Genomic DNA, 27,740 nt, shown 5'->3' on the forward strand with positions numbered 1-27,740 from the left:
GTATGGTATGGATCTAGGAAGGATGTATTGGAAGGAAGTTTTTTGTTTCGACAACCAAACCATTCTAATTTTATCTTCTTGGTATCCGGAATCGTATGAATACCAGATGAGGTAGTTCCCGGATGGGTGCGGTCGGTTTCTATCAACCCTGCAGCCAGAACCTTTGGTTTGCTGTCGATGGTCGAAATGAACATCAAATGAAATCCAAACCTATGACTGCATAATTAGTTCCGTTAGTATTCAAAGCCGGAACAGGACCCCCCCATTGGACCGAAGACCGCAAAATAAGTCCAAACGAAAGATGTTTCGAAAACGGAATTCATGCAAATCGGACCATTAGTCCTCGAGTTTCGTCGTGCCTATTAATATCTTTTAAAAGTTCCCTACACTTAGAAGTGCGTCTTTTTCTGGTATATATTTTTCACTTGAGCCCATTATAGTTATGACATTGCTATTCATCATAATGGTGGCGTCCAGTAATAAGGCAGTGAAAGACAAAAACCCGAAACTTATCGCGAAAATTGCCATTTCACCATTCAGTGCCTACTGTGAAAACAAAACCTTCCATCCATAATGACTACTTATGCTACCTGTCCGTACCGTACTTGACATCTCATATCTCACCCATAATAGTAGTCTCTCGGAGCAAGTGATGCTGCCACGCCACGCGAACACTCATCAAACGGTGCGTCAAAGGAACGTAAATCAAATGCTAGCAAATAAAACCACTTTGCCACTTTCGCTGCTTTCAACGTGCTGCTGCATCAATGCACGAAATGGCATGTCCAGCGGGCGGGGGGGATCCACTCTCCGGTACCATTCACAGCCTTCCAAGCGATGTCAGAGGTCGGAAACAAAGAACTCACTAACAACAACAAAAAAAAAACACAGGCAAAAGGAAGTGAGCGGGAGGGCCCCGGTGCGGACCGCGCAGAACAATCTGTCCTGCCGTTTAAGAAACTTTTACAACATCCTTTAACCGGAGGCCCCGGGAACTGGGCCCCGGGTCCGGTTCAGGGCCCGCGGGTTTGTTGATTCAAACTTTAATTACAAACCATAAAAATGTCGACCCAACGCTGCCAGGGGGCTGCCGAGGGTGACCTACACTCCACCGAGCTGCCCTTTATCGTCGTAAGGAGTGGTGGCAAGCCGGTTGGTTGGTTGGTTGGTTGGCAGTGAAATGACCGTCGCTAGAGTCGCGACCCTTTATTGCGAACCGTCTGTTACCGTCACCGACCGACGCTGGGTAGGATGCGCATTAATCGTGATCACGAAAGAGAGAGCGAGAGAAAGATAGAGAGAGAGAGAGGGAAAGGCCAGCGAAACGAACTTTTGTAATGTCATTTCATTCTACAAGATCTTCGACCGACCAAAGTCCTAAGGCCAGAGCAGCAAGACGCCGAGACGGGTTTGGGAACCATTTTCCGTCGTTGCTGTTGTTATTGTCGTTGTTTTGTTTTGGATTCATCCGGAAGTTGAAGACAGACTTTCATCATCTTCCATCTTCCTGGAGTGCTAGGTTTATTCGGTACAGGAGATCCGATTGTAAGAAAGAGGAAGAAAAATGCAAAATGTTCCAAGGGTTCGCGGAGGCATCGGATCGGACCAGAGATCCGGCGACCATTAACCTCGTGTAGCAGTAACCATGGGACGTCCCATGGATCCGCCTTCAGGCGCTCGTTGTGTCTAGCTGTTGGCCACTTTAACGACATTCTCACAGCGTGCATTCGACCAGAGCGTCCAGAAAGGTCCGGTTTCCCGACCAAAAACAAAACCAAAACATCCAAAGGATGAAAGTACGAAGGATGTCCCCCTCCGCTGTCCACTAGGCCAAAGCCGACGCCCCGGGGGGAAGCGAATAGCTTTTAGTGTGCGCACGTCGTCGGTAGCAAAGTGTGACCATGATGTTCCATTTACTGACCCTAGCTCTATAGCTGACGCACACAGTAGCTGCTAGCCAGCTAGCTAATAATGCTTTTATACCACCCTCCCCGTCCTCGCTCGCACTTTTCTCCCGAGCGGGAGCGGGTAAGTGTAAGTGAGGTCATGGTGGAACGGTGGTTAGACTCTTGGCCGGTGCCTGGTGAATATAATAAAGATAATCAGAAAACATGTCGTCATTAAAAGTTATTTCAGCTCCGGTAGCGAGACAGCAGACGGTGTGGCCGTCGCCGCCGCCGCCGGACAACAACTTTCTAGCCCCGGGGGCGACGGAGTCCTGTGCGCTGTGTGTTTGTGTGTTCTTTCCCTCTCCATGACCTTCTTGACGAAAGGAAACCGAAAAGTTCACATAAATCGGAGTGTGTCTTCAGCATTGCAGCAGCAGCAGCAAAGTACAACATGAAATTATCGTGGTAGTTATTGTGAGTACATCTTGCTGAGGGTAAAGTAGCTACCGGATGAAATGGGGAGGGATCAGCAGGGGGATCCCAAATCAGTCCTCAGTGACCGGAAGTGGCAGCCAGCGGGGGAAGGGTGTTCGGTCAACCCGGACCGCTTCCGGTGTTAATTCCGCTTCGGAAATGGTCGAAAGGTGTGAACATTCCGGTCAGATTACTCTAGCACCCCCCCTGGGTGGCGGGCGTGGGGGTCCAGGGGTCCTAGCCGAAAACGAACGGGAGAAAACAGCCTTCCATCCGGAAGGGCTTATGGCACTTGTGGGTGAGACAATTCCGGACACACTCGACACGGACGCTCACGACGAGGACGATTCTGGACAATTTGTTGCTGAGTGTGTGTGTGAGAAAGAGAGCTGTTGTGGCCTTGTAGTAATCGGGAAAGGGATTCAGGTAGGAATTTCACATCGACCGTTCCTCCTTAAAGGGACACTTCCTCCTTTCTGGAAGCCCTAGTAGCCCTGGCTCCTCATTTTAGTACGGTAGCTGACCTTTGAAGAGCCCTCACTACAACCCACACCAAGAGGAAGCGGATATCTTGTCATGTTGGTATCTCGCTCCATCGGTTTCACCCATTTCACGGGGCCACCATCCGGGGCCAACAACAATCCGGGCGGGGAGAGGACGAGATGAGATTTATTTCCTGGAAGATACGGGCAACTCAAGCTTGTAAATCCATCTTTTCTCCCGGTCCCGGTGACAGCTCATTGATCTAGCACCGTTAGGGAGGGTCCGGATGCTTAGGAGACGTGATTTTGGAAACGAAATCGCTTCGTGGGAGTAGCCGGTGTGCGTAGGTTTTTGGTGTTACGGTCCTTCATCCCCCGGATACCAACTAGCATGTCATGCAAGGATCGGATACTTCTTGGACGAAAGACCGCTCGTCGCTTCTTATTGATCTCTGGATCTTTTGCCTGCAGTACTTACTACCTGGAGCACTCCCGGCGGAGAGCGTTCCTCGTACAATCGTCGCTGCATCGAAACGTTCCGTGCTGCTACACACATTGTCTTCTTGACACTCCGATCGGTTACTATCTTACCGCAGTTTTGCTCATCCGTACCACCGGGACAGTCCGATTCGCGATCGCAAACCCATGTCTTGGGAATGCAGCGATCGTGGCTGCTGCAAAGCACCTCGTTCGCTCCGCAGGTTTTGCCCTCCACTGAGTGGCCGTCGAGTTGTCGTTGGGATGAGATGTGCAGTGCAGTGAGTACAGCGGTTGTGGTGCGCGGCGTGTCCGTGTTTGTGCACGTGTCGTGTATGGTTGATATCGTTGTACAGGTGTTGCCACGCGTACCAAGCGCAGGCCCAAGTGAAGCAAAACGTAAGCGAACCATTCGATCATGCCGTAAGCCGTCAACAAACGTCAATACCATACACCAGAGAAGTGGGGCACAAAAGCAAAAAACACATCCAACATACCATAAAGCAAGGAAGGAAAGAGAGGAAAAAACAAAAGCAATATAGTGTGGTTAGAGAGACAAACATTACATCTACTGTAGAGAAAAGGAAAAAAAGGAAAGAAAAAGTGAGATATAAACGGGGTAAGCTACTTGGTCACATGCGCTCAAGCCCAACCAAAACCAAAAACAAAATGCTAAACGAAGAAGATACAGAAACAAAAACATTAATCTATGGTATCCCCTTTCTGCCGGTGGAAACTCGGAAGGGTCCAAGACTCGGTGTTCCCGGCACCGAGGTAGTGGGAAGCGGCACGTGTACTTACGGCATTTTTCGGTATCCTCGTCCGACCCGTCGGCACAATCTTTCTCGCCGTCGCACTGCCAACGCTTCAGGATACACCGACCATTCTTGCATCGGAATTTGTCATCTGAACAGGCGGTCTCTGTGTGTAGGAGAAGGAAATGAGAAAAATAAAAACGTGAGAAAAAGCGCAAAAAATCAGGTCAAGAATGAGGGGACAGCAAACCGGGGGGAAAAGAGATAACTTTTCAATTAAACAATGACAGCTGTGCATAGGGGAACGGTTTCTAGTGTCACCATCTGGACGTCATTCAAAGTGGTTCGCATTGGGCAAAGCACGCGATTCAAAACATAACTTTAACATGTTTTTTTGTTTTTTTTTTCTTCAAGGATTGTTTCAACAATTGCGCAAACATTTTCCAACATTGTTGAATCAATCGCAGCAACATTGACATAGCGATGAAGCGGTTGCCTAGCGAGAGACAAACGTCGCTATTGTAGAGTGCTTTTCTCGAAAACAACTATTCAAAAATGAATAAAATTTTTAAAATGAACTTTCTTTATTCCAATTACCGTTAATCTTCCCTTAGGGACAGTACAATCAAGTGAACTATAAACTCTATAAGTCGAAAAGCATTAAACTTAAACGCTATTAATGAAAATACTACATTTGATACAATTGATCGAATAGTCAAATCCTTTACAGCAATTTATTCAAGCAAAAATACACTGTTGAAAAACCAGAACATCGCAGCAGCAAAAAAAAACGTTCTGGTGCGAACGCGTCAGAGAACCAAAAAGAAACCGCTTCGACAACGGATTAAGGGATTACCATGCCAGGCGAAACCACAAACGCGCGTTATCACCGCAATGATGGTGATGCTGATGACGATGGCTACAAATCGTCACCGAACGCTGACAAATTGGTGTGAGTTATTACAAGTGCGTACAGAACCTACAAAATGCTACAACCATTCATGGCTTGAAGCCTGGGGGTGATGATGACGGGGTTCCAAGCCACATACAGTCGTGCTACCGCTCCTCGTGCTGGTGCTTGAAGTTCGCACCGAAACGGCTTTCAATTAACGTTTGCCCTCGGCCAACCACGCCACGGAGGCCACGGAGATGGTGCACAGCGAAAATTACTTTTCTCTTCGTTTTCGGTCGGTCGGTTACAGCTGTCGGGATGGGATGGTGGAATAAATAATGGCGACCACAAACACCCGGAAAAGAACTGGCTAGTAGTAAAGGGTGCACGTACATTTAATTCATTCTCGTTTTCGTTAATTTAATTTTTTTGTTTTTGGAAAAGTCCACTGCATATCTACCGTGTAACAACACAACTTTGCAAGTGCATCGTAGAAACGGTATTAATGGTCGTTTTAAGCTTTTTTTAAAAATATTTTTTAATATAAATTTGACTTGATCCTGAAAACGGAATCCTTCTCGACTTTTATCCGCTATCAAATATCCTTAAAGCAGCTCATTGAGTAGCTACATGCAATGATGGGTTGCCTGGCATAGCATGAAATGAAATCTTCTGTCCGGCATATCATGGTTGACCAGAAAGTGGTCCAAAAAGGAAATGATTATCAAGCCACTGTGGAGCTCGCTTAACAGCATTCATCATGGAAAATGGTTGACAGGAGAACAGCTGTAACGAGCGACCAAAAGTGCGCGATGAAATGCAATGTCATGTACTCTACACACTGGTAAGTAATGCTTTTGATGTGGACAGCGCAGTTTGAAAGCGGATCCCACAGCAATGCCATCCTTCTGCAATCGATGCATGGAGCCAGCTGCATATCCTCGCTTCAGGATTGGTATTACCGGGAGTAGTTCGTTAGATGACCGCTGCTAGCCGAGGTCGATTCCACCACACGACAAGCAACACACACACACACACGTGCGCTAGGCGCTGAGGTTCCGCGACCGAACGCCGAATTTAATTAAAAAACTATGTCATCCCACCCATTCCCCTTCGTAACGATGCGCTGCGATCCGTTGCGCTGTTGTGTAGCTGTTACCCTTATTTCGTTCTGCGAACAACTTTCGACCAAGGACGAGCCTTGGCCGGCTGTGATGCTGTGGATGGTTTCATTAAAATTTATGATAAAATGCCGGCTTACAAGTCTCCCTCTGCAATAGGATCCCTCGGCTTTCGGTTAGACGGACGGATCCGGGCAGTGGTAGTGGTTGGCCGGTCCATGATTTTGCTTTAAACTTTCGGCACAATGAAAGCATATCAGACCATTTTGAAAATTATGATTAAAGTGATTATAAAAGTTTGGATCACTCATGTTTCAGTGTTCGGGGAAGAAGAAGGACATATTATTCATAAGCTTTTCACGTGGTGATTGGTGAACCTGAAATAGGTATTTTCTGGTCCGTTTTTTAGCCCTTATTCTCGTGCAACACGTCCCTTTAACTTAGCGAGAGCAAATGGTTGCAGCATGATTTTACGCATTGCAATCTATGGTACAACAATAATGGCCCAAGTGCACCTTTATCTAATCTACACTCGCCTGTTTCTGGGCTAACGATGCTTAAGTCCGTTGTAATCTATTCCATTCGCTCGTTGCCAAGCCAACCGGGATCCAGCAATCTCTGATCCGGCACGGTCATGTTTACCAGGGTCGCTTCACTTTTCGACCGCCGGTGATGACTTATCCCAAAGAGCAACCGGTCAACCTTAGCAAACGGCAGGAATCCTGTGTCGATCCCCGAGCGAACGACCGGCCGACCCACGCTATCGCTGCAAGCCTGTCAGCAGGAAGCAGGCCGCATCCTCGTGGTACGGCAGATAACAAGAAACCGAACCAAAGTTTGCCAATCAATCCAAAGAGCATTGATTGAAGAGACCTGTGCTCACCACCGGCTCTCCCGCTACACGATGGCCGACCGTAATCAAGCTTTCTTCGATTGCTTCCAGTGGGCTGTGGGAGTACCTGAAGCGTATTCCGACCGAACACAGAACCGATCACGGTTGCCGGGGGATCGATCGATGGAATGAATGAGGTGTTTGAGAAACGTACACTTTCACAAAAAAAAAACTCTGCCCAGCAAAACAGCTATCGGAGCCCGGGCCAATGGCCACGAATGATAAGAAAGCAAGCGTGCACGCTCTCTGTTTGCGTTATGATTGATTGCATTTCCGTTAGCATGAGCCCTGACCCCGAGAGGTTGCATCTGAAGTCTGCAGCGGATGCGTTCGATCAGCAGCCACGTACCAGTGGGCAACGTCACACGTGCTGGCGCACAGAAATAGGCAAAAAGGTATCGTCGTCGTGATGGACGCCCCGACGGTCAGGCCTTGGTTGAAATGTTTATTCTTGGAACGATAAAGGGGCCAAAGAGGAATCATGTCCTGCTGCAATCAGAGCTTGCAGCATAATTTGAATTCAGTTTGTCGGAGAGAAGCTGAGATGCGATAGAGTGATAAAAGAGATTGTTGATAAAATCCAATGTGTAAAGGGGGTCCAGAATTACTTATTCATAGGCTGTAGACAGAGCTCTCCACAAAGCGGCCAGATAATTCAAGAACACCGTACCAAAGGCTTTATAAAACAAAAAAATCGCAAATGTACTTGTGTAAATAATGTTTGCAAGAGTAGAGAAGATTCGCGAACGATAGTGCACAAATCTGTTTTGTGATCATAACTTTCAAAATGGAAAAGATCTAGCCTTTATGAAGATACCAATAAATGCTTAAGGTTTTGCAAAACTATAATCGGATTTTTTTTAGGAAAACAACTTTTCCTAGGCCATCGTGTTATATCCGACACGATTGCATTACATTCCTTATCAACGAACAAACGTAACGCATGGCATGTCATGTTACATAAAGTGAAAAGGTAAGACATTCGTACACCTTCTTATCACTTTTTGTTTCGACTGCTCAATTCCCGTTCGGTAGCCCAGGTAATCTAGCCGGTTTGGGTACAAAACACATTGCTCTGTGTTTGTTCCATTGTGTGACCACAATTCACGCCAAGAGCTACCATGCCAGCCAGCTCGCGTGTAGGTACGGCATTAGATACTGCGGTATCCTGGCCCATACTTTGCCCGGCTTCACGCATTCACCCGGGCAGCTGCCGGTGCTGTTGCTTGCATTATTAAATACTTACTTCCAAGATGGTAATAGTAAGATTAAAAGTTTAACGTAAATTTCAGCTCATGGTACGGTTCCCTGACTCGCACCCCAAAAATGGAGGCACCAACCAACCGACCGGATGGTAAACATACCACCACCAGCACCAGCAGCAGCAGTTGAGCCCGGTGGGGCACGGTCAAAGAATATCCCCTTCGTGAGCTCGGTTCCTTGTGCCGGGCGCAAATTAAGAACCAGCTACCAAACAACGATGGTAAGGGATTGTGCATCCACCACCAGCACCATCGTCATGGCCGAGACACCATCGCTGATGTATCTGGTAAGCCAGCCTCACGTCGACTTATGTCGACGAATAAATCCCGGGCGCATGCAACGAAGTTTAACGCCCGGAAGGCAACGAATTTTTCGCTCCAACCATTTCTTGGCAGTTTATTGGGAGTTAGGAAGCGGCGACGGCGACTCCTTCGCCCATCGTTGCTCGCTTTACAATGCTACCCACAGCAGGCCGCGCGTTTGCCGACGGCATTATGGCGGTTCGTTATGGAGTGCGCGCTCACGGTAACGGGAGCGAGAGATCCTCTTCATTGGATCGAAGAGCATGAGGAAGAGCGTGAGCTTGGGATCGGGGAAAAACGGGCGTAATGGTGGTAAAGCAAACTTTAAATCAACTCCAAACAACATTACCTGACCTATGGTTTCTCTTCCCGCCGACTTGGATGCCCGCCCCGTAACAATGCCAAACTCGAACGTCGCCCACCAGGGAACCATGTGGCTGCAGCTCGGTGGTGTGCCGGTGTAAGGTGCGCGCGCTCGATGGTGACCAAATTTGCTAACCTGTTCACAGTCAATTATTCCCGGTGCCTTCGAGGGGGGAATCGAAATACTTTGCCAAGTGCGACAAATTTGCGCCAACAATGTCGGTCCCCGTCCCCGGGAGGAAACTCGCTCCAGTTTCCCGACGACCCGAGAGTCACCACATCTCGGAAGCTCTGGTTGACAGTGTCGGTAGATAACTTTCACGGTCAACACCACACCGGGGGCTTCCTCTTCTTCTTTACTCTTCTGTTCTGTGGGGTTGTGGGAAAATTTGAGGATTCATTCTTTTCATGCTCCTCCTCTGGCCAATCCCTTTCCTGAACTGTCGTCCCTGTCCGTGCCTGAACTGTCGAGGACGTCCATCCATCGGGGACGTTCAAGGCGCGCTCGCACTAGTAGCAGCGAGTAGTAGTAGCGAGAGTACTTACAGGCGACGGTACAATAATAAAATCATTAGATTCCATTCTCATTCGTGTCACGTACCGTTTCCAGAGCGACCATTCGGAACGACCGGAACATTGAGGACGATGTACTTTACTGCTCTCTCTCTCTCTTTCTCTTTCACTCGCTTCCGTTGCCAAGTGCACACACACAGGAGTGCTGGAATTGAAAAGAAGCTAGAACCCTGAGCCCGGGGCAATGGCACATCGGAGAATGAAGACGACGACGATCTTCCAATTGCATGATGGCCCAGGACTCCCAGGACTCCTGTTTCTTTTATTGCTTCTGTTCGGGGGCTTCACGGGGGCGAACTTCATGGTCCATGGGCTTGGCCGTTGGTTTATTAGTTCGAGCTTCGAGGGCGAAGTCCCGGACCTGAGACCGGAACATAGTTGGATGGGAAACGAACCCGTTCGTTCCACAAACAGTCTACCGCCATTCTCTTCGTTCCGTTCGGTGGTGGCTTCCACAGTAATCTTCTTTTTTACAGACCATCCGAACGACACCACCTTCACCGATTGCCGCTATGAATTGCGCTATCCAAGCGCTTGACCAAACGCTTGACCCGATTTTACACTTGGCACAGCTTATCTTTCTTTCCCCGCTGCTGCTCTGCTGCTGGCTCAGGTTTCAACGTGTTATCAACGGAGAAAAGGGACGTACGCGAGGATGGCGTACCCGGTGAGCGGTGAGAATGAACAGCAAATCGAATTTTTGAACTCGAAAATGAATACCCCGCGGAGAAGAAGTTTGGGGATCGACTCAATCGACGAACAGTGCTCCCTCCCCCCCGGGGGGAGCATTGAATGGACAACGCACCCACCCGTGGGCGTCGTCGGGTCGTGTTCGTTGATGCCATAGCATCGACATTGTTTAGCTTTGATTTAGTCCGTAGATGGAACGTAATCGTTGGAGTTTTTTCTGTGTATTAGTTCGTTATGTAATTTTACCAGGGTAATATTGGAAATTAGGTGTCGCTTACCTCTTTTTCACCTCAAAGATTGAAATTTCAAACATAAGACGGTGTGTTATTTGATGCTGCATTGTACAGAACGTAAAACGGCTAGGCATACAATATTACAATAAGTCATAATTGAAGAACTTCTACAAACAATTCTGGATTGATTCATTTCACCAAGACATTATTATATTGCTCGGTGCAAAATATTGTCCACCTATATCCCCCTATACCCAGGATTTTATAACTATTTTTATAATATTTTGAGGCAATTTAGGAATTTATCATTGCAAAAAATATCACATTATAGTAAGCAGTGATACTTTTTTTTCATTAAATGTAGTGTATTCAAATCTCATACCATAAAAGAAGCAGTATTCAGAAGTAGCAACGTTTGGTACATACAACGTTATCGAAAGTTATCGTATTACAACAATGAAGAAGCATGCCATTTATATCATTCTGGTCGTTTTGAGTCCACGGTCGATGGATTGGTATCGCAATTAAAAAGCAATGTTTAGTTGTTTACTATACTATAACTACAGAAATTATCTAAAGACTAACTATTACAAATGTGTGTTTGCAAAACAACAAACCAATAAGGATTGCTATGTTGCGAAATACTTATTTATCGTAAAAGAAGAACACTTTCCATTAAAATGGCATTCATTTTTATGCGCATTCAGGTAATTTAACGAACGCGACGATATGCACTTCTCAACAACTTCGATCAACAACGACAATCACTTCGATTGATCCAATACTCGTTTGCGAGCAACAGTATTAAACCGAGCCACATTTAAACTTGAGTCATTCCGGAAAGTAGTCACAGTCACAGTGAAATTGTTTCTTGTATTGCCATCTGCAAAACACGAGAAACGAATGTCTGTCTGCAAGCAATAATTGCATTACCGTGGTGGTAGTCTGCGTGCAACGTGCAACGAGGTAGCAGGCCCATCCACATCCATTGGCGCATGCACCCGGAAATGCTCGCCGCCACGTTGCCACCATACCGGTCGACCGGAAGACGGCCATTCGGCGAGTGCCGCCGTCGAACAACGACAACGATGACGACGACACCGGAAAGTGTTGTGCATAGTGATTGACCAATGTGTCGCACATCCGGTGCCGTGATCGTCCGCGATTCACGGTCGCTCTCGCAGGAGATTCATCGCCGCTCGAAGTCATAAACAAGGCCCCCTGTTTGGAGGTGGTGCCATCGAGGATATGTGAAATTTTCCAGCCGAACGAGTAGAAACGAAAACACGAAACAATAAAACACATGGTGGCACTACCGGGATACTGGGACTCGGGATTTGGTTCGCGAGTCGATGTGCCTTTGCTCGAATGCACATCGTACACGCATCGTGGCACAAATCACATCACGCGAAGCGCACACACACACAAGCTCTGATGCATCGGATGACGGTGGACAGAAGGACGATATCGCGATCCGATGCTCCGGTACGTGGTCCGGCACCCTCCGGCACATTTTGCTCGAAGGCAAGCAAAGGCAGGTAATTTTATGATTATTTGTTTATCGTTAATTGCATTGCTCGACCGACATTGCCGTGATGAGCCGGTTCCGCAGGTGACAGGAACCCGGTCTGCCGAGTGTGCCGAGAGCTCACGACCTCTACTGCTACACCCGGACAAGACACTACTGCTACTAGAACCACCAGCGCCAGCGAACAAGTGGAGAGAGTACAGAGTCTGCTCGCCTCCTGCACTGCACTCATCACAAATGGGCAATTTTGAAAAGTGAATTACCCTTGCACACCACAATCGGTACAGCTGCGCTTCCCCTGGAAAAGGACACTCCCATTTAATGCATCCTGCAGAGAGCTGCTGCTGCTGGCGCTGTGTTCGTCCTGGTGAGCTGCTGGCTATCGGTCGGTGTTGGTTCCGGTGAGCATCTGTTTCGAGCTCCACGGAGGAGAGTGTTAGATGGGACCGGGAGTTGTTTACGAAAGGATTTCCTAACCAAACGAGCGCCCGTTCCCCCTCTTTTCTGAATGATTTATGTTTCACATAAATATAAATTAATTCATTTTCGAATTGCATTGTGCAGCGTGCATTGTGATCCTAGAGAAAGGTTCCTAGTTTCGTCCCTCCCGGGTACTGCCACTGCGTCTACGATGCACGGACGATGATGGCTAGCTGACCGGAGGCTGGCAGACGGACAGAAAGGGCTGCTGCTGCTGCTGCATTGTCAAACGGGCTTTTCATTTGAATATGCTTTTAATAAATTTATCTCTTTAATGAATTTGGAATTTCTTGCACCTTACACTGAACCAAACACACCCGGGGCGGGCACACAAGGCAGAGGTCGAGCGGAACAAAGGTCGCGAGCAAAAAACACAGAGGCCCTTTTGAACCCGAAGCTTACTTCCGGTCCGGTTGGAAGATTGTTGCAAGGAAACCATTACTTGAGACAGGATGAGGAACCGGACATTCCGAGATGCGCTCGCAGGAACACAGAGCGGGGAAGAATGGCCGCAAAACTCACGGCGCTTTCCAGAGTTCCACCCTCTCTGGTATCAGTTGCGTGCCGCTGGCCTCGGCCACGCCACTCTGGGCCACGCCGTTTTGGGTTGCCGCGAAAGTTTTTCTTCACACAAAAAGGCCAAGTCACGCCAAAAAAGGCGAAGTGAACGGCGCGAAACTCAACCACCGCCACCGGGTTATGTGAGCAGGAGAAGAGGGGAAGGGACAGAGCAGCCGGTACCGGTCCCATCATCTCATCCTGCCTGGCAGCGGACGCGATGACGCGCGGGCAATGTTTTAATTAAAACTCATTTGCATTTGCAGCTGTTGGTGTTGGTGGTGCAGTGGTGCTGGGACGCGTCTCCGGTGCCTCGTTCTCTGGCACAACATTGTCCCCAAGGTTCACGCCCCTCGAGGTTCCCGGGGCAGCGTAATCAGCAGCGAGACGCGAGAGTGCTGCTCGCGCAAAGACAACAGCCAGTGACAAAATCGCAACATAATGAGCGGCATGAGCAATTAGTGGTCAATGGGGTGGTACGCGATAGGTGGTGGCGATGATGGTTGCTGTGTAACTGATAGTCCATCATTACCGTCCCGTGGCCGGCCAGACCGAGTCAGATCGGCGACAACGACGACGACGCAGCGGACCATGAACCGGTTCAATGCGGTTAGTATGCTGTGGTAGTTGCACGCTAATCGCGATGAACGAGGAGTTCAGGAATGTTATAAGAAAGGGGGGAATAAAGTGTGATAAAGACAAAGAAAGAGAGATGGTTTGAGAGTGAGCGAGAGAAAAAAAAGCGAGGGTACTCCTGGTTGGTGAGTGGGAATGCTAATTTTGAGCTACTCCAACTGGTGAAGGCATCGCGACAACACATTTGCGGTGTGTCCGTGTGGTACCCTTTACGAATGGAGAAAAAGAGAGAGTGAGAGAGAGAGAGAGAGAGAGAGAGAGAGAGAGAACGAGACAGAATGCGCAAAAAGGAGAATGAAGTAATCGCTGAATCCTATTAATCGGTCCAATTTGGAAGGACCACAGCTGGCCAGAATCACAGGTACAGGGGGCCCCACCGGGACCTTGGCGATGGCTGGCCCTTACCTGTCATTAGTCCCTTTCCTCGACCGCAGGGAATGCTACTTTGGCGTTGGTGCATGCATCGTACGATCTGCAACAAACACGCAGCACGTACGCCATCGCTTCGTTGCGCTTCGTTTAACCATTGTCATGCTGGTCCATAATTGCCATAAAGCTCGAATGGGTTCGTTTCACAATGAAACGGATATGTTTCTCCCTCTCCCCCCACCCGTTTTCCTACCTTTGTCACTCTTCCTGCGCGCCCAAGCGAATAAGACATTCAAGTGGCCAACCCATCGCCAGCTACGGATCAGTTTCAGATCCTTTGACAAAAAGCAACCAACCAAAGGAGGCGAAGTGGATTCTGCTGCTTTTCCGCTTCGTTTAAGCACACAAGAAAATGAGCACAAGTGGGGGCCAGAAGTGGGCCGCAAGAGAGGGGGGCTTTTACGCTGGTGTCAAATATGAATTAATTTAGCACGCAGACAAGACCGAACACCCCGCGGCTAACGTGTCTCGTGTGTCATCGTCGTCGTCGTTGTCGTCGTCGATGGTGTCGACAGAACCAAGAAACCGAAACAAAATGAGAGCGTTTCCGGAATCCCGCTGTTTAGCGGGAATGGTGTTACCAACCACGGGCGTCAACAGGACGTTCTGCCTTTGTAACAACAAACAGCCTTCCAGCCACCCATCACCAACCATCGGCATCGGCAAACGGTGAAACAATGAATTTGAGGCTCTGCTCATCTCATCATCATGAGATGAGCAACCAGGCAGCTCCATCGACCTTCAATCGACGATTAGAAAACATGTTTGTCGTGGTGAATGAAACACGATCCCAGTGAACAAAACACCAAAGCAAGCCATGACGTCGCTGTCTCTCCTACTCTTGTATCTCTCTCTCTCTCTTCTCCTTTATCTCTTGCATCGCGGGTAGTATTACACATTTAAGCATAAGACATACGCCACCCCACGGTGACACGGTGCTGAAAAGAATCACTGACATTAAATTGGATGTGTTTTAGGGCGATGGAACATGATTGCTGCGCTTCTTACGCAGCTTATGCTTGTGGTATCGCGGTAATTTGGGTACTTCCCCCGTGAAGGTTGATTGGATTTTTGTTTGTAGTCCTGTAACTACGTTTCGCTGGCTCGCGGGTTCTGTATACCCCGGAACAGGCTTTACAATTTGATCAAGTCAACCATCGGTTTCGGGGGCCACCAAGCAGCTCTTTAAAACAGTAAATCTCTGGACCCTTTTTGCGCATTTTTTGCTTACTTTCTGCTACTTTGCTGGATTGAGCTTTTGGTATTCGGGGACGCAACCGTAAGACGCAGGTATGCTCCGATAAGCTCATGAACATAATGAGAGGATTGAAGGCACTGCGCCCATGCCCGTATGATTGCCCCGCACGGACATCATCAAGCAGCTTTGTGCACAAGATTACCGGAACTGCGCTGTTCAGTTCTACGCTTTATGGTACAGGCATAATGTGGTCCCAAAACAAAAAAAAAAGGATTTTCATTCAAATCCGCTCCGTGTTTCCGTGACCATGCAGACCAGTGACCTGTTTGCGAGCAAATGACCGCTCGCCGATGCAGATATGCTACTCGCACAAAGGAGCGTGACAAACGAATGTTCACACTGTACGGTTTTTGGGGATAAAAACGACTTTTTCTTAACAGAAAAACCCCGCCATCGCACGAAACAACGACCAGAAAGGAGCTTTGTTTTTAATCTGCGTCCCATGAAATGAGAGCTAAAAACCAACGAGCATGTGTCAAGCGGCACCGGGGCGGTTCACGCCTAAATCGCATTTCCACTATCGCGAAGTTCGCGAAGTATGAGTTAAACACATGCACCGACAGCTTCTTCGAAAATAAGAAAAGCTGCTTACCACCACACTGCAGCAAAACAGGGTGTGGTGATCGCGTATCCTGTCATTCTGTGGCAAACTTTACACACCACCATATACCTTATAGCGGCTCTTTCTGTTCTGTTCTGGGGGTAGAAGAAAAAGCGCCACAAAAAAAATGCCTAAACCAAACCATGAGCCACAACTTCCGCTTCAATTGGTGGTGGTGGTATCGGGTGGTGTTGCTCAATGCTGCACTAAATCGTCTTACGCTTCACGCCGTCATCGTTTTTAGCAACCAGTCCTGGGGACGGCTACCGTGGTGCAAGGTACATCACCCCTGCTTTGATCACTTCCGCTTACCTGCAGAGAAAAGAGAAAACAAAAACATTTTGTTAGAAACTTTGTTCACGTGCCGTTCCTGTTTTTTTTTCTCCCCATTTGTTTCATTCGTCCACGGCCACATATAGACTCACACGCCACACAGTAGCATGTGGCTTTGCTTGTTAGCGAAAGCTCACTCACACGATGCAAAGAGAGGGTGGTGCGCGCCACACTAAACGAGTGAATTTTTCCGGAATAATTTCCCACTCCTGCCGCATGATGGACACAACGCACGCTTTCAACTTGATCGATTGATCACTGCTGGCCGGCATGCCGGCACGCATGATGGTCCCCAGGAACGGACAGGCTCTTCCCTGCGATGTCAGGGCCGTCTATCACTAGCGGCCAGCACTGTTTGCGGTGCAATCGAGTGTTCACGAAAAGCGTCGGTTTTGCGCCGATCGATCGATTGATTAAAGGTGTCTCTGCGGTACGCGCGTAAGAGCGTAAAAAGGGTAGGTGGTGGGGATGGTTGGTTATACCACTCGTCGATGATGACGAGTGGTGTGTGCGTCGTGCTGCTACCGCGGTAGCATCGCGAACGCGAACACACACACAGCGACGCGACGGAAATGGTGCTCCATTTTTCGATCAAATATTTATCAAACTTCGCCGAGTAGCAAGCCAAAACGGGGCTTCGTTTACGAAAACGCGACAACTGACGCGCACACTGCACGGAGGACGACGGAGCATGGCTGGAAGGAATCGTTTTGCAAACAATCACTCTTCTTGCAACGCTGAAACGTTTCAGCTTTTAGAGAGCTGTCTACCGACGGTCGCGTAGGTATACTCAAGTCATTGGATTTCCTTCCTACCATTTCAACCATGGGAGGCGTCAGCTTCATGGAGTAGGTACGACGTTTGGTACCATTAGCATCGAAGCATTCCGTTTTCCCCGAAATGCACCACGCGCAGAATGCGCTCAACAGCAGCAGCAGCAGCGTACGGCAGCTTGTTGATGTTCTGGGACGATAAATCCATCTAAAGGATACTTCAGAGTGGCGCTTGCATCCTGACAAGGCGGAACATCTTGCTAGTGCTTTTGCATCTTGGCCACGCCGCGTGGCTTTACTTTGCACGGAAGTTTGCTAAGAGGAACGATGAAATGTATCCCGAACTCGACGAACCCATCGCGTGTGGCTTACCGCAGCGGATGCCAGCACAAGTCAGGACGCTATAGGAAAGGCCATTTTAGCTCTATGTGGACACGATGGCAAAGGATGGATGCTTGCACAGGACGAGTAGGAAGCAAAATTATTTCATTGATAAATCGTTTATCTGGTTAAAAGAACTCATGTTCAATGATTATTGTAATCCATTGGGCAAAACCTTGTTACCTTTAGTACTAGAAATTGCTTATAAATAGTAATTTAAATCATGTGCAACTAGAGCACTTGATTAAGGGTTTCAGCATCGATCTAAATAAATATTGGCATCTTTTGCTTTTAGCTTTAAGTAGTGCAAAGTTACTTAAATTATAATAAAACAAAACACATAAAGAAAATCATTTTTAACCTCATGTCTGGTTCCTTATTTGAATTCTGAATATTTGGTTCATTTTCAACTTCGTGAATCGATTAAAAAGGTTACATTGAAGGAAAAACATGAGATGATAACAACATATAATATCATACTATGAAATTCAAAAAATGAATTATTTTTATTTATTTTAGCAAAGAATAAAGCAATTCGAGCTTTGTCATTCGCTTACAATACGTAGTGGAACAACAATGTAACATTTTGTCCTTGCTACGGGACGGAAGCTAACCGCTGTGCATCTTGAGCAAAGTAGCAACATCGCATCTCCAAGGCTGCTGCGTGAAGCCATTTTCATCCTTAAAAATTGCTTTTTCGTTTCCGTGGTTGCTATCGTAACCCCCTCAGCAAGGCTGCTCTCAAATGGGATGAAATCCATCACCAACAAATGCCGGAAACGGGGTAAAGCATCACTACCGAGGTCGGTTCATCGCGTCGCGTTAGTAAAACTATCTAATTTCAGATACTGGAATACTGGAACCCAAGAATGAAGGTGCATTAAAGACCACGTTCACACATGCACACAAATACACACTTTGTAATCCGCTTTATTGCTTGAAGCGCGAGTCCAGTGCGCAGCTATAGCGATTGGAGTGTGTACTGTGTGGTGGAAAAACGCGCTTTCGCGCTACAAAATTAATAACCCATGAAAATGGGGCTGCTTTGGCGGCGAAGTGGTGCCACTCGAACAACCATTTAGCGCAAGTAATGCCCATTCCGCGGAACCATTCATTGGGAAGCTTTTCATCGTATATCGTGCAGGATTTCCGTGCCGTTCATGTACAGTGGTAACAGCGCCACACATGCCCGCTTTTTAAACATGTAAGCAGCAGCTGGTACGCCGAGTGCCGGCTCGTGCCACCGAGGACAATATTTAAACAGTATTTTCACGCATCAGTAGCTGCCGCTCCTTGCGACAGGATGATGTGAACGAAAGGATGGATGGATGGGATGGAAACGGCGAGGCAAATTGAATCGTTCGGGGCGGCACGATTGCAACACATTGCATTACGATCGAGTTTCCGACATACGCAAACCGTATCGCTGAACGCGTCTGTACACCACCACATCCCCGGGACCGATTGGAAATGCACAGGGGCCCAGAGACCAAGAAGACGATACGAGGAACGAGTCGACGCGGGGAATTGAAGAGCCCGCGCAAATACTCGAAGCGAGCCTGAATGTGAAACTTTCAAAAAGACCCAAAGCAAGCAGACACCGAGACTGCAAGATGGTGCTAGTGGCGCTGCTGCTACTCGCATTGCTGATTCCCGATTCCTTCTGCCCGTTCGCGAGCTTCAAAGCAAAACCCCAACTTAACCAATCACTGCCACAACTGCCAAATGCCCTGGCACCGAAAAACCGTTCCATCACCGTGTCAGCCTGGCTTCTTTGCCAGCGTCTCGCTCGCTGTCTCCCTTCTTCTCTCCCTGATGCAGGACGGCGCGCAACGACTGCTTCTCGGGATTCATGGGATTGCGCTTCATGGACTTCTTCTCCGGGAGATTCCCCCTTTCAAATGCTTTCGTCTTAAAAGGCGCGCAGTGGAAAGATTGACGAGATGAGATGTCTTCTGCCAGTGACTCTGGCAAAGTAGTGAAGCGGATTTTACGACGAAAACCCGCTCGCTTTAGGCCACCAAAAAGGGGCCAGCCAGCAGAAGGGTTCGGCGGCCCTCCGCCCTGGAATGAAATCTAAATTGATGGAATCGATTCGGTCAACGATACGCTCCGCTGCCGGTGGTGGTCGTGATCGTGGTGGGTTATGCGTTTGATTCCCCCATCCCGCTTTTCCACTTTTGAAGTGAAGCGTAGGGTATTTCGAGAAATGGTGCTCACTGTACTGAGCGTTGCTTTATCAGCAAGTGAGAATCTTTTTCTTGGGAAACTTGATTAAATTAAAAGCAAATAGTGTAGGGCGGGGGGGGGGACATTTTTCAAATAATTCAATGCCAATGCTATCCCGCTATAGTTTGGAAATAGCTTCTCAAGCTTCAATCGAGCATTTCCAGTATTTATGTCAATTTCCAAATAATTTAGAGCGTGTAACGTGTTGGTTTATTCTCAGCAATATAGTTAAACTGATCTTTTCAGCTGGTTGCTCTGCTTTATATATTTCCCAGCATAGCAACCAAAGTGAACTAAGATTCAATAATGCTATACAGTAGAGCGAAAAAAAGGACATTTGGTTTCCAAAATGTATTTTTCGGTTCCAGCCATTCCATTTTTAGCAACAGTTTCTGGTTCACCAATACGTTATTCAGTTCTTGAACTACCTCAGAGTGCTATTAGAACGTACATTCGCTTTATGTTGATGATTTGATAAAAGCTTTCCTTTCCTTCAGTTATCGATTGGCAACGTGGAAAAAAGTGTAAGTGCAACACTAGACTCCATGCATTCAGAACCTGGTATGAACGACGCATTAACTGATAACTGTCATTAGGATTAAACCATTCCAAGTCCCGGCTCATTCCCCAAACCAGCAAACTCCCAGCAGAGCTCCCTGAATGCAGGGAGCATAGCAACTACACCGGACCATCACCATCGTTATTATTCGGACGACAATAGTGTCCTGGCGTTGAAAGGATGGCATCGTATGTTCTCCTGAGGACGGGGTCCTAAGGACCTGCCCAACCGAGCATATGCTGGCTGGCTGGCTGGCTCTCTCTCTATCTCTTTCGCTGCGACACAACGATGATCTTCGGTAATCCACTAATAATAGTTTCTCGTACCGTCGGACTCGGCTAGACAGTTGAGTCGCTTCCTTTTGCCTGCAACTCCTTCCAAATCGCAGAGCGCAGAGGATCGAGCACGCTCGGGGGGCGATCGGGATTTGGGATGCGTACTGGTGGCGGCGGGTTGTCTCCTCTTTTCAAGCAGAAAATTAACAATTTCCAGCCTCGCCTCGCTAGACGTGCCCGGACGTGAGACGCTTGTTTGGCAGGCCGTGTGGCCCGAGGCTTCTCTACAACAAGTCCGTTGTAACGAGTTTTATCCGGACGTAGAAAGCTGGTTACAAATGGTGTTCCCTCCTTGTGTCCAGCAGCAGCAGCAGCAGCAGCAGCAGCACGCCGGTGACTCTGTAATGAACAATGGCTAAAGCAAGGACCGCACACGTCTTCTTCAAGCACGATTACAGCGGTCGTCGTCGTCGTTGTCGCCATCGTCGTCGTACCGGTGACCAGACAGGGCCTCAGCACGTGAGTTGGATGCTGCAGTCTCATTTTGCTGCGCCCTCCAGATGATAGCTGATGCAATGACTGATTGACTTCTTGAGTCCGGTTAGTCCACCCCTTACTGCTGGTGGTGGTCACTGATGAGCACGTTGGCTGCTGACCGACCACGGTAGGCCATGCGTGCCTGTGGCCTTCTTCCAAATGCATATTTAATTAAGTGATCCAGAAAACGAGTGTGTCCCTCCGGTGCCACTGGCCTTTCGCTCTCTTCACACACGCACACGCACACACAGTAAGTGAATGACCTACGTAGAGATGCTGTCCTGGGACTATCGATCTCTATCTCGCTAACCGGGAATTCCGTTTTTTTTCTCCCCCTGAGACAAACACAATTCACCGCAAACAATACAGGAACGGGACTTCGAGAACCTAGAGGACACTGCACAGCATTAAATCAACATTAAACTCAAGTACCGAGCGAACGGTAGGTGGTAGCGAGTGGTTTACTCGAGAGGACACCAAAAAAAGGAGACCATTTGGTGCTCGAACTCTCGAACTTTATCGTCGCTCGCCATCAAATCGCACAAAGGGAAGTGGGACGATTTACACTTTATCAATTTGCCTCCAGAAACGATCGTAAAATGTTTACCGAAGCGGCACCGCGAACAGTCCGTCCCCGTTAATGAGATCGCTTCGATTCGATTCCGGTAGTAGTCGAGGATTCAGGCTTCAGAGTTCGGGTAATAAAGGATTTGGTGGCCGATTTGCAAATGGGACGTTGTAAAAGAATCCGTCGTAAAAGGGTCGCGGCATCGCGTAAATATTGATCAGCGTAACCGAACACTACGGTACACTCCGCGGCCGATTGTTGCAGCATTTGGAGCACACTTTAGATTGTTGTGGGACGCTTCACCGGATTCCTTCGCATCATCAGCATCTGCCGCGTGACCGCGTTTATCAAACCGGCGGCGAACCGGGTGCACGTGATCGAGACGAGACGCAGGCTAGTAATGACGCTACAATTAGCAGCGTCCTACCTACACCGGGAAGGTTAGCATCATGAAAAACCGGCCCCGTGCGTCTGGTTTTGGTCTCTGTGTCTCTGACCACCGCGACCATCTCGCATAATGATACTTCACTCCCGTGTTCCGACAAAATAATGGGGGGAAAAAACTCAAGAAACGTACGTCGGGTGCAACCGTAACGTTAATCTATGTAATCAAGCGGTTCCAGTTCGGTTCGGCGAGTTGCGCAAATCGATCGATCGATGTCCGATCGTCATCACTTATCGACGGGATCACCCGTTCACCTTACCGCACCGCAAGGCACGCACAATGGCGCATTGCGACCCGTGCAGCTCAAGGACACTACACCGAGCGCGCCAGATTTGCCGCCGATGACGAGTCAACTTTGGTGTGCATTGTCCAGCCGGTCGGCTGGTGGTCAAGATTCCTGGTCTGGTTGAACAATGTCCCCCACCACCCCGGGAGAACCGGTTGACGGAACGAGGGGATACACCACAAGGTCGCGGCACGGAGAAAGTATAATGAACTCGCAGCCGGGGAGCGGAGCGGTGGTTCCGATCCCCTTTTTCGGTGTCGATACCAGAGTTCGAACCAGTTCCTGCTGCTGCTACTGCTGCAAGTTCCGGGAGAAGCGCGCTCAAGTGATCTACGGAATCAGCGGACCTGGGAACAGGTGTTCTCGGTACTGGCGTGTAGTAAGGTCCGGTTGAAATCGGCTCCCATTTCGGGTGAGTTATGATCGGTCTTTCGGATTGGCCACCGGCACAGATCCCGCTTATTTTATGGCCTCGTTCGTTGCGTGTTGCGAGCTCGCGTGGATTCGCGAAAAGCTTTTGGAACATCCAGGCGTCGACCTAGCCACTGAGATAAACGGCGCAAGGCTGTCGGCCAGATTCCCACGAGGATTGCTGGACTGCAGTAGCAGTGGCCGGCATTCGATGCCGAAATCCCTGCACCACGACGATGACGACACGACGCTGATGCAGGGTATTAACGGCCGAACACGCCGCGGCCACGGCCACGGGACCGTTTTAAGTCCCGTTAGTCACCGCAGTTTCGCTTCGGCAAATTTATAGCAAACGACGAACTGCCTAGCTTGGCCCCCGGGGCGTTACCGATGCCGAACACACACACTTTACGCATGCTTTGCTAGATTAGCTTCCGGTGCTGGTGATGCTGGGGCCGGTGATGGTAACCGGCAACGAATACCAACTTTTCATTCCAACACGACACGAGGACATGGACCCACGAACACCAACAGTGTGCGTCTGCAACTGCGGTCAGCGGTCTGCACATGCTTCTCGGTTGCTTCTCCTTCTTCTTTTCTCTTTCATCTCCATTACGGCGGCGGCGCGTTATCCGCCCGAGTCACGTGAAGTTAGCAAAAGTCCAGGTTCGGTGCCTTGTGGCCACATTGTTGTTCACTTTGGTGACAAGGCCTTGGATGCGACCATAAGCGGTAACACTGGTGGTGCCCGGTGTCCGCGTGATGATGACGATATGATCCGATGATGTTGCGAAAATTGTTGTGAACCAGTCGACGACTAACAGTGCAGAGACGGCGTGAGCGCTCATCGGTGGTCGCCATCATTTCAACCACCGTGCACCGTGTCCCAATGATGCTGCTGCTGCTGCTGCTGCATCTCGTACTCTTCTCCGTGACCTCGGTGTGATCGTAACATTGGTCCCTTGCGCTACCCGGTGAGCATTCTAGGTGGAGAAGATGCCGAGGAGCGGCGGCTATGTTTGTACTGAGGGACGAATGGACGGAGAACATTGTTTTCTGCACCAACCTCCACAGGCCAGACCATATTTGTCTTCCAACGCCAACAGACCCCTTCAAGCAAGGAGGGGTCTCCTGCGCTTATCGCTCTCTCTCTATGTGTGTGTGTGTGTGTGTAATGTAAGTTAACAAACGCAGCCATGTAGCGGCTTCATCTCCATCGTCCCCGTGGCGCGCGCGCACACATTGCACATTGTTACATTATCGCCTTTGGGTTTTGGGCTTTGGGCGCGTTTGGCAAGCCTGCTGCTACTGCTGCTGCAGGATCCGGCGGCCTCAGGACGGACTTTTCGGCTTTTTTGTTGTTTCATTTCGGTTTTCGGGGTGTCGGGCTGGCCAGCACACAGATGTAGATGTGCCGGTTACAACCGACGGCGCACCAAACCGGGCAGCCAGAACGCGTTGGAAATGTGCCAGAATTGGCCAACGCCCGCTCATGGACCGGACCGGGGGGCCGAGGAGGTTGATGGTTAACAGAGAACCTTCGCGTTGTCGAGCTCCGACACCGACCAAAAACCCCCTTAACCCCTCCTCTTTCCTTGTGCTGCTGCAGCATCTGTATGGATTGTGGGTTTTGTGGGAGTTTTGTGTGTTGTGTTTGCCATTACCAGGTGGGGTGAGAGAACATGGGTCAGGCTTTCTAAGGCACTCACTCACCACCCTCCTTTCGCTTCTGCGCTTTGTGTGGACGAGTGCAATGTTTATTAAGTGCGGAACTTTTACTGACTCCGATGATTTATTCCTTTCGGTGACCGGTGCGCGCCAGGGAGGAAAGAACAGCGTTCCTCAACTTCGGAACACCAGCTGTTGCTCCGTGTACTCACTCGGATCCGGGAAATGGAGGGGGGGAGAGTCGATGCCCCCCGAAACACATTATTTGTGAACGTGTTTTCGTCGGTTCGTCCTTCTTCCCTTGGACTCGACACATAAAGAAACCAGCTCCGGCCGGGTCCGATGACTCCGATGGAAGCAATTTCAGAAGAACACGTTCTGTCGTAGGCCTGTGTGAGCGTCACGTCACCAGACACACACACACACACACACACACACATACACACACACACATCCATGGTACGCACTGTCAACGGTGGCCAGGAAATCTAATTTGACACATTCACCACCCCGAGCGCCTTCCCGGGCATGCCAGCGCACGTGTGGCCTCGATGATCTTGCTGTCCGTTAATATTCCGTCCGCCCGTCCGTCCGTCTGTCCGCCTATCCGGTATGGCAAAGGACCGTTGGGACCTTCTTATGTTCCATTTCGTTGTTTCGTTCCCAAAGTGCTCGTTGGGTGTAGCGCTCCTCGCCGTCGCTTAGGCCGTCGCTTCTGCTCTCTTGGGCTCTCTCTCTCTCGCAACGACGATTAGGATTGGTCGGAGATGGTCGTCTGGTTTGTCGGGAGTATCGGCTGCAAAGGATTTATGATCTTCGTTCGTTCTTGCGTTCGTTCTCGGCATATCGGGCATATCGTTGGAGAAAGCCTTCGTTTACACCTGTAGCTACATTGCGGCGATGCGGCGCAAAGGGTGATAACAAGTCGTAAAAAGGACGATCGTGTAACATGATCCTCCCGGTCCGGGGTACGTTTCCGCTTACCGGCGAACCGGCGGACAAAGGAACATACGAAATATGAGGTAACCATCATGATGTATGATTGGTGCGGCTCGTTGGCTTTATCGTACAGCATCGGTTTCTTGTTGCGTTTTGTTTTATTCTTTTTCTTCTTTTTTGATCGATCAAGGCTCTTGTCCGTCTACACAGCATTTTGTATGCGAACTTGCGAACCCGTAAATCTCGCAAGCAAGCTTCCAAAGTAAGGGATAAGTTTGGGGTTGAGGGTTTTAATTGGTTCTCGTTGTAATTTCCACAAATCACTTCTTGGGACTACCGCAAGAAAAGCTTCGGCTTTCCAGCTATCGATAGGTCGGAATGTAAGAAAGAAGCGAAGGAACACATTTAAACAGAAGGAGGCACAAAAACCATGAAATATGCTTTCCCGCATAATAGACATGAAGAGAGAAAAAAAAACCAAAAAAGTAAACAGAGAGAGAGAGAGAAAAATGATAATGCAATTTATGGCCACAGCACTGAAACACCCGGAGTGCGCAAAACCATCGCGCGCCCGGCGAGACGCGTTGTAAAAGGTCAGCAGCCGTTCAGGTTCGTGCCCTGGCCTGGGCACGGGCCATGCTTCGTCGAAGCGCACCGCACCTCATCGCAGCCGCTACTTCAAATATTGCTAATTTAATCAATCTCATACGAAAAACGGCAGCAAAGCTTCGCTGAGCCATGGAAAATGGTTTTTCGCTCTTACTCGCCGCCGTGTGCTCGGCGGTTGCTGTTGCTGCTGCTGTTGCTCATGCAAAAGGCACTTGGTTGTGGATCCGGACCACGGATTTGAACCGCGGGGTTTTACACGGACTAACGGAGCTAACCGGTTAGCTGATGCGGAACGATGGATTGCAGGCACGTGTTTTACGTGAATCGGCATTTGAGCGGCAGTGTTTTTGACGTTTGATTTTATCGTTTACACATGCGTTACTAGAGGTTATGTTTAGGTAACTCGGCACTAACTTGCGCTATACGGTGTGCAATAGGTTAGAGTGTTAGACACTGTTCAGTGTTGGGTTAATAAACTAAAAGTCTTCGGTGTTGCTTTGTAAAATATGTCTTGTACACCTTAACAGCTTTGATACTTAGTGAACGTAAGGCCATAACCGACAAAAGTGCCGAACGCTGAACATTACTACTTTCTGATATGAATCCAAACTAACTCTTTTAAAATATAACTCTTTGATGTAAAAAAAAAAAAAATATTCGAGGGAATATTCGTTTTAAGCTATAGCTATCATAAAAAAAATCCAAGTAAGTTAAGCTTAGAAAGGCATCTAGCGATTAATTACTTTTGAAAGCTGAAAGCAAGATTTTAAATAAAATTTTAAGGAAGGAAAATTGACAATTCAGAAAATAAGATTTCTGAATGCGATGTTTAATGTGCTTTGAGTTCAAAATTTCGGAAAACGCTTAGTTAGACATTTGAAATATGGATGTAATTTATATATTGTGAACTCAAAAAATATCTTTCATTTAAGGGGGGGCTTCGGTATTTTATTTTATTTCTTCCCATTTACTTTTTACTTATTCTTTCAAGAGTATTGTGTGAAATTTTGGGATTAATCGAAGCAAAACTGACAAAGATATGGATTTTTGAAAATCCGCCTATCATACAAGGTTCAAAGCATCTCGCGACTTTGAATCGCGATTCCCAAAACTTGCGGTTTCAAAGTCGGTGTCCATCGTAGCATAAAAACTACTGGACCGATCGATATGAAATTTTGAACATATAATCTGCACACTATTTGCCAGGTAGCCCCGTCGAGGTTTTATAAAAATTGTTAGTACTTTTTTTAAAATCATTTTTTAATTTTGTAAAGTACCGTTTTTTGAGGCAATATCGAAAAAAGCATCACTTGTACAATTTAAAAAATCTGACAAAAATCGAAAAATGGAAAATTTAACAAAAACTCGACGGGACTACCTGGAAAAACTTATAATCTAACAAAAGAATATTGATTTGTGTATTTCTGATCACCCGGCACGTGGCTATGATGGGCACCGCAAAAAGTACATTTTTGCAAACTTGCCTTTCTAGATTGGATGCCATGAACGTAGTTTTGATCAAATCTTCCACAAAATGGAACCAAATATTCTTGAAAAGTTGTAGTTTTATATGACATACACTTGAAAAAATTAAGTAGAATGGTTTTTTCATTAAAAATCGCCAAAAATAAGCCTTTTTTGGACCCGAAATAACCAAAGCCCCCCCTTAAAGGAACACATTGCATATGGAGTATTCTAACAATTATTTTAAAATAGAACTTTTTACATTTTCAAATGGTTCTACTTTAGTCCCATAAATTTACTGGAAACGTTTCTCTTATTAGACCTTATAAAGCATGCCGAAAACCGTTACTTAAAACGTGTTTATAAG

General features: G+C 48.1%; 2 protein-coding genes across 12 annotated transcripts in view; one reads left to right on the forward strand and one right to left on the reverse strand.

Annotated features, from left to right (window-relative positions):
• LOC125949106 (uncharacterized) overlaps positions 1 to 27,740 on the forward strand; it is a 317,531-nt gene that overhangs the window by 202,652 nt on the left and 87,139 nt on the right. The window lies entirely within an intron of this gene.
• Positions 1 to 27,740, reverse strand: part of LOC125949115 (low-density lipoprotein receptor-related protein 8-like) — a 208,292-nt gene that overhangs the window by 54,474 nt on the left and 126,078 nt on the right. For 10 of the 11 annotated variants that reach the window (XM_049675827.1, XM_049675838.1, XM_049675830.1 and 7 more), the window contains one exon: positions 4,124 to 4,243. In XM_049675827.1, coding sequence (XP_049531784.1) covers positions 4,124 to 4,243 — 120 coding nt within the window. Of the gene's footprint in view, positions 1 to 3,436; positions 3,560 to 4,123; positions 4,244 to 27,740 lie in introns of all 11 variants that reach the window. The other variant, XM_049675828.1, reaches the window with a different exon arrangement.

The sequence above is a fragment of the Anopheles darlingi genome, chromosome 2, assembly GCF_943734745.1.
Source record: "Anopheles darlingi chromosome 2, idAnoDarlMG_H_01, whole genome shotgun sequence".
Classification (NCBI taxonomy): domain Eukaryota; kingdom Metazoa; phylum Arthropoda; class Insecta; order Diptera; family Culicidae; genus Anopheles; species Anopheles darlingi.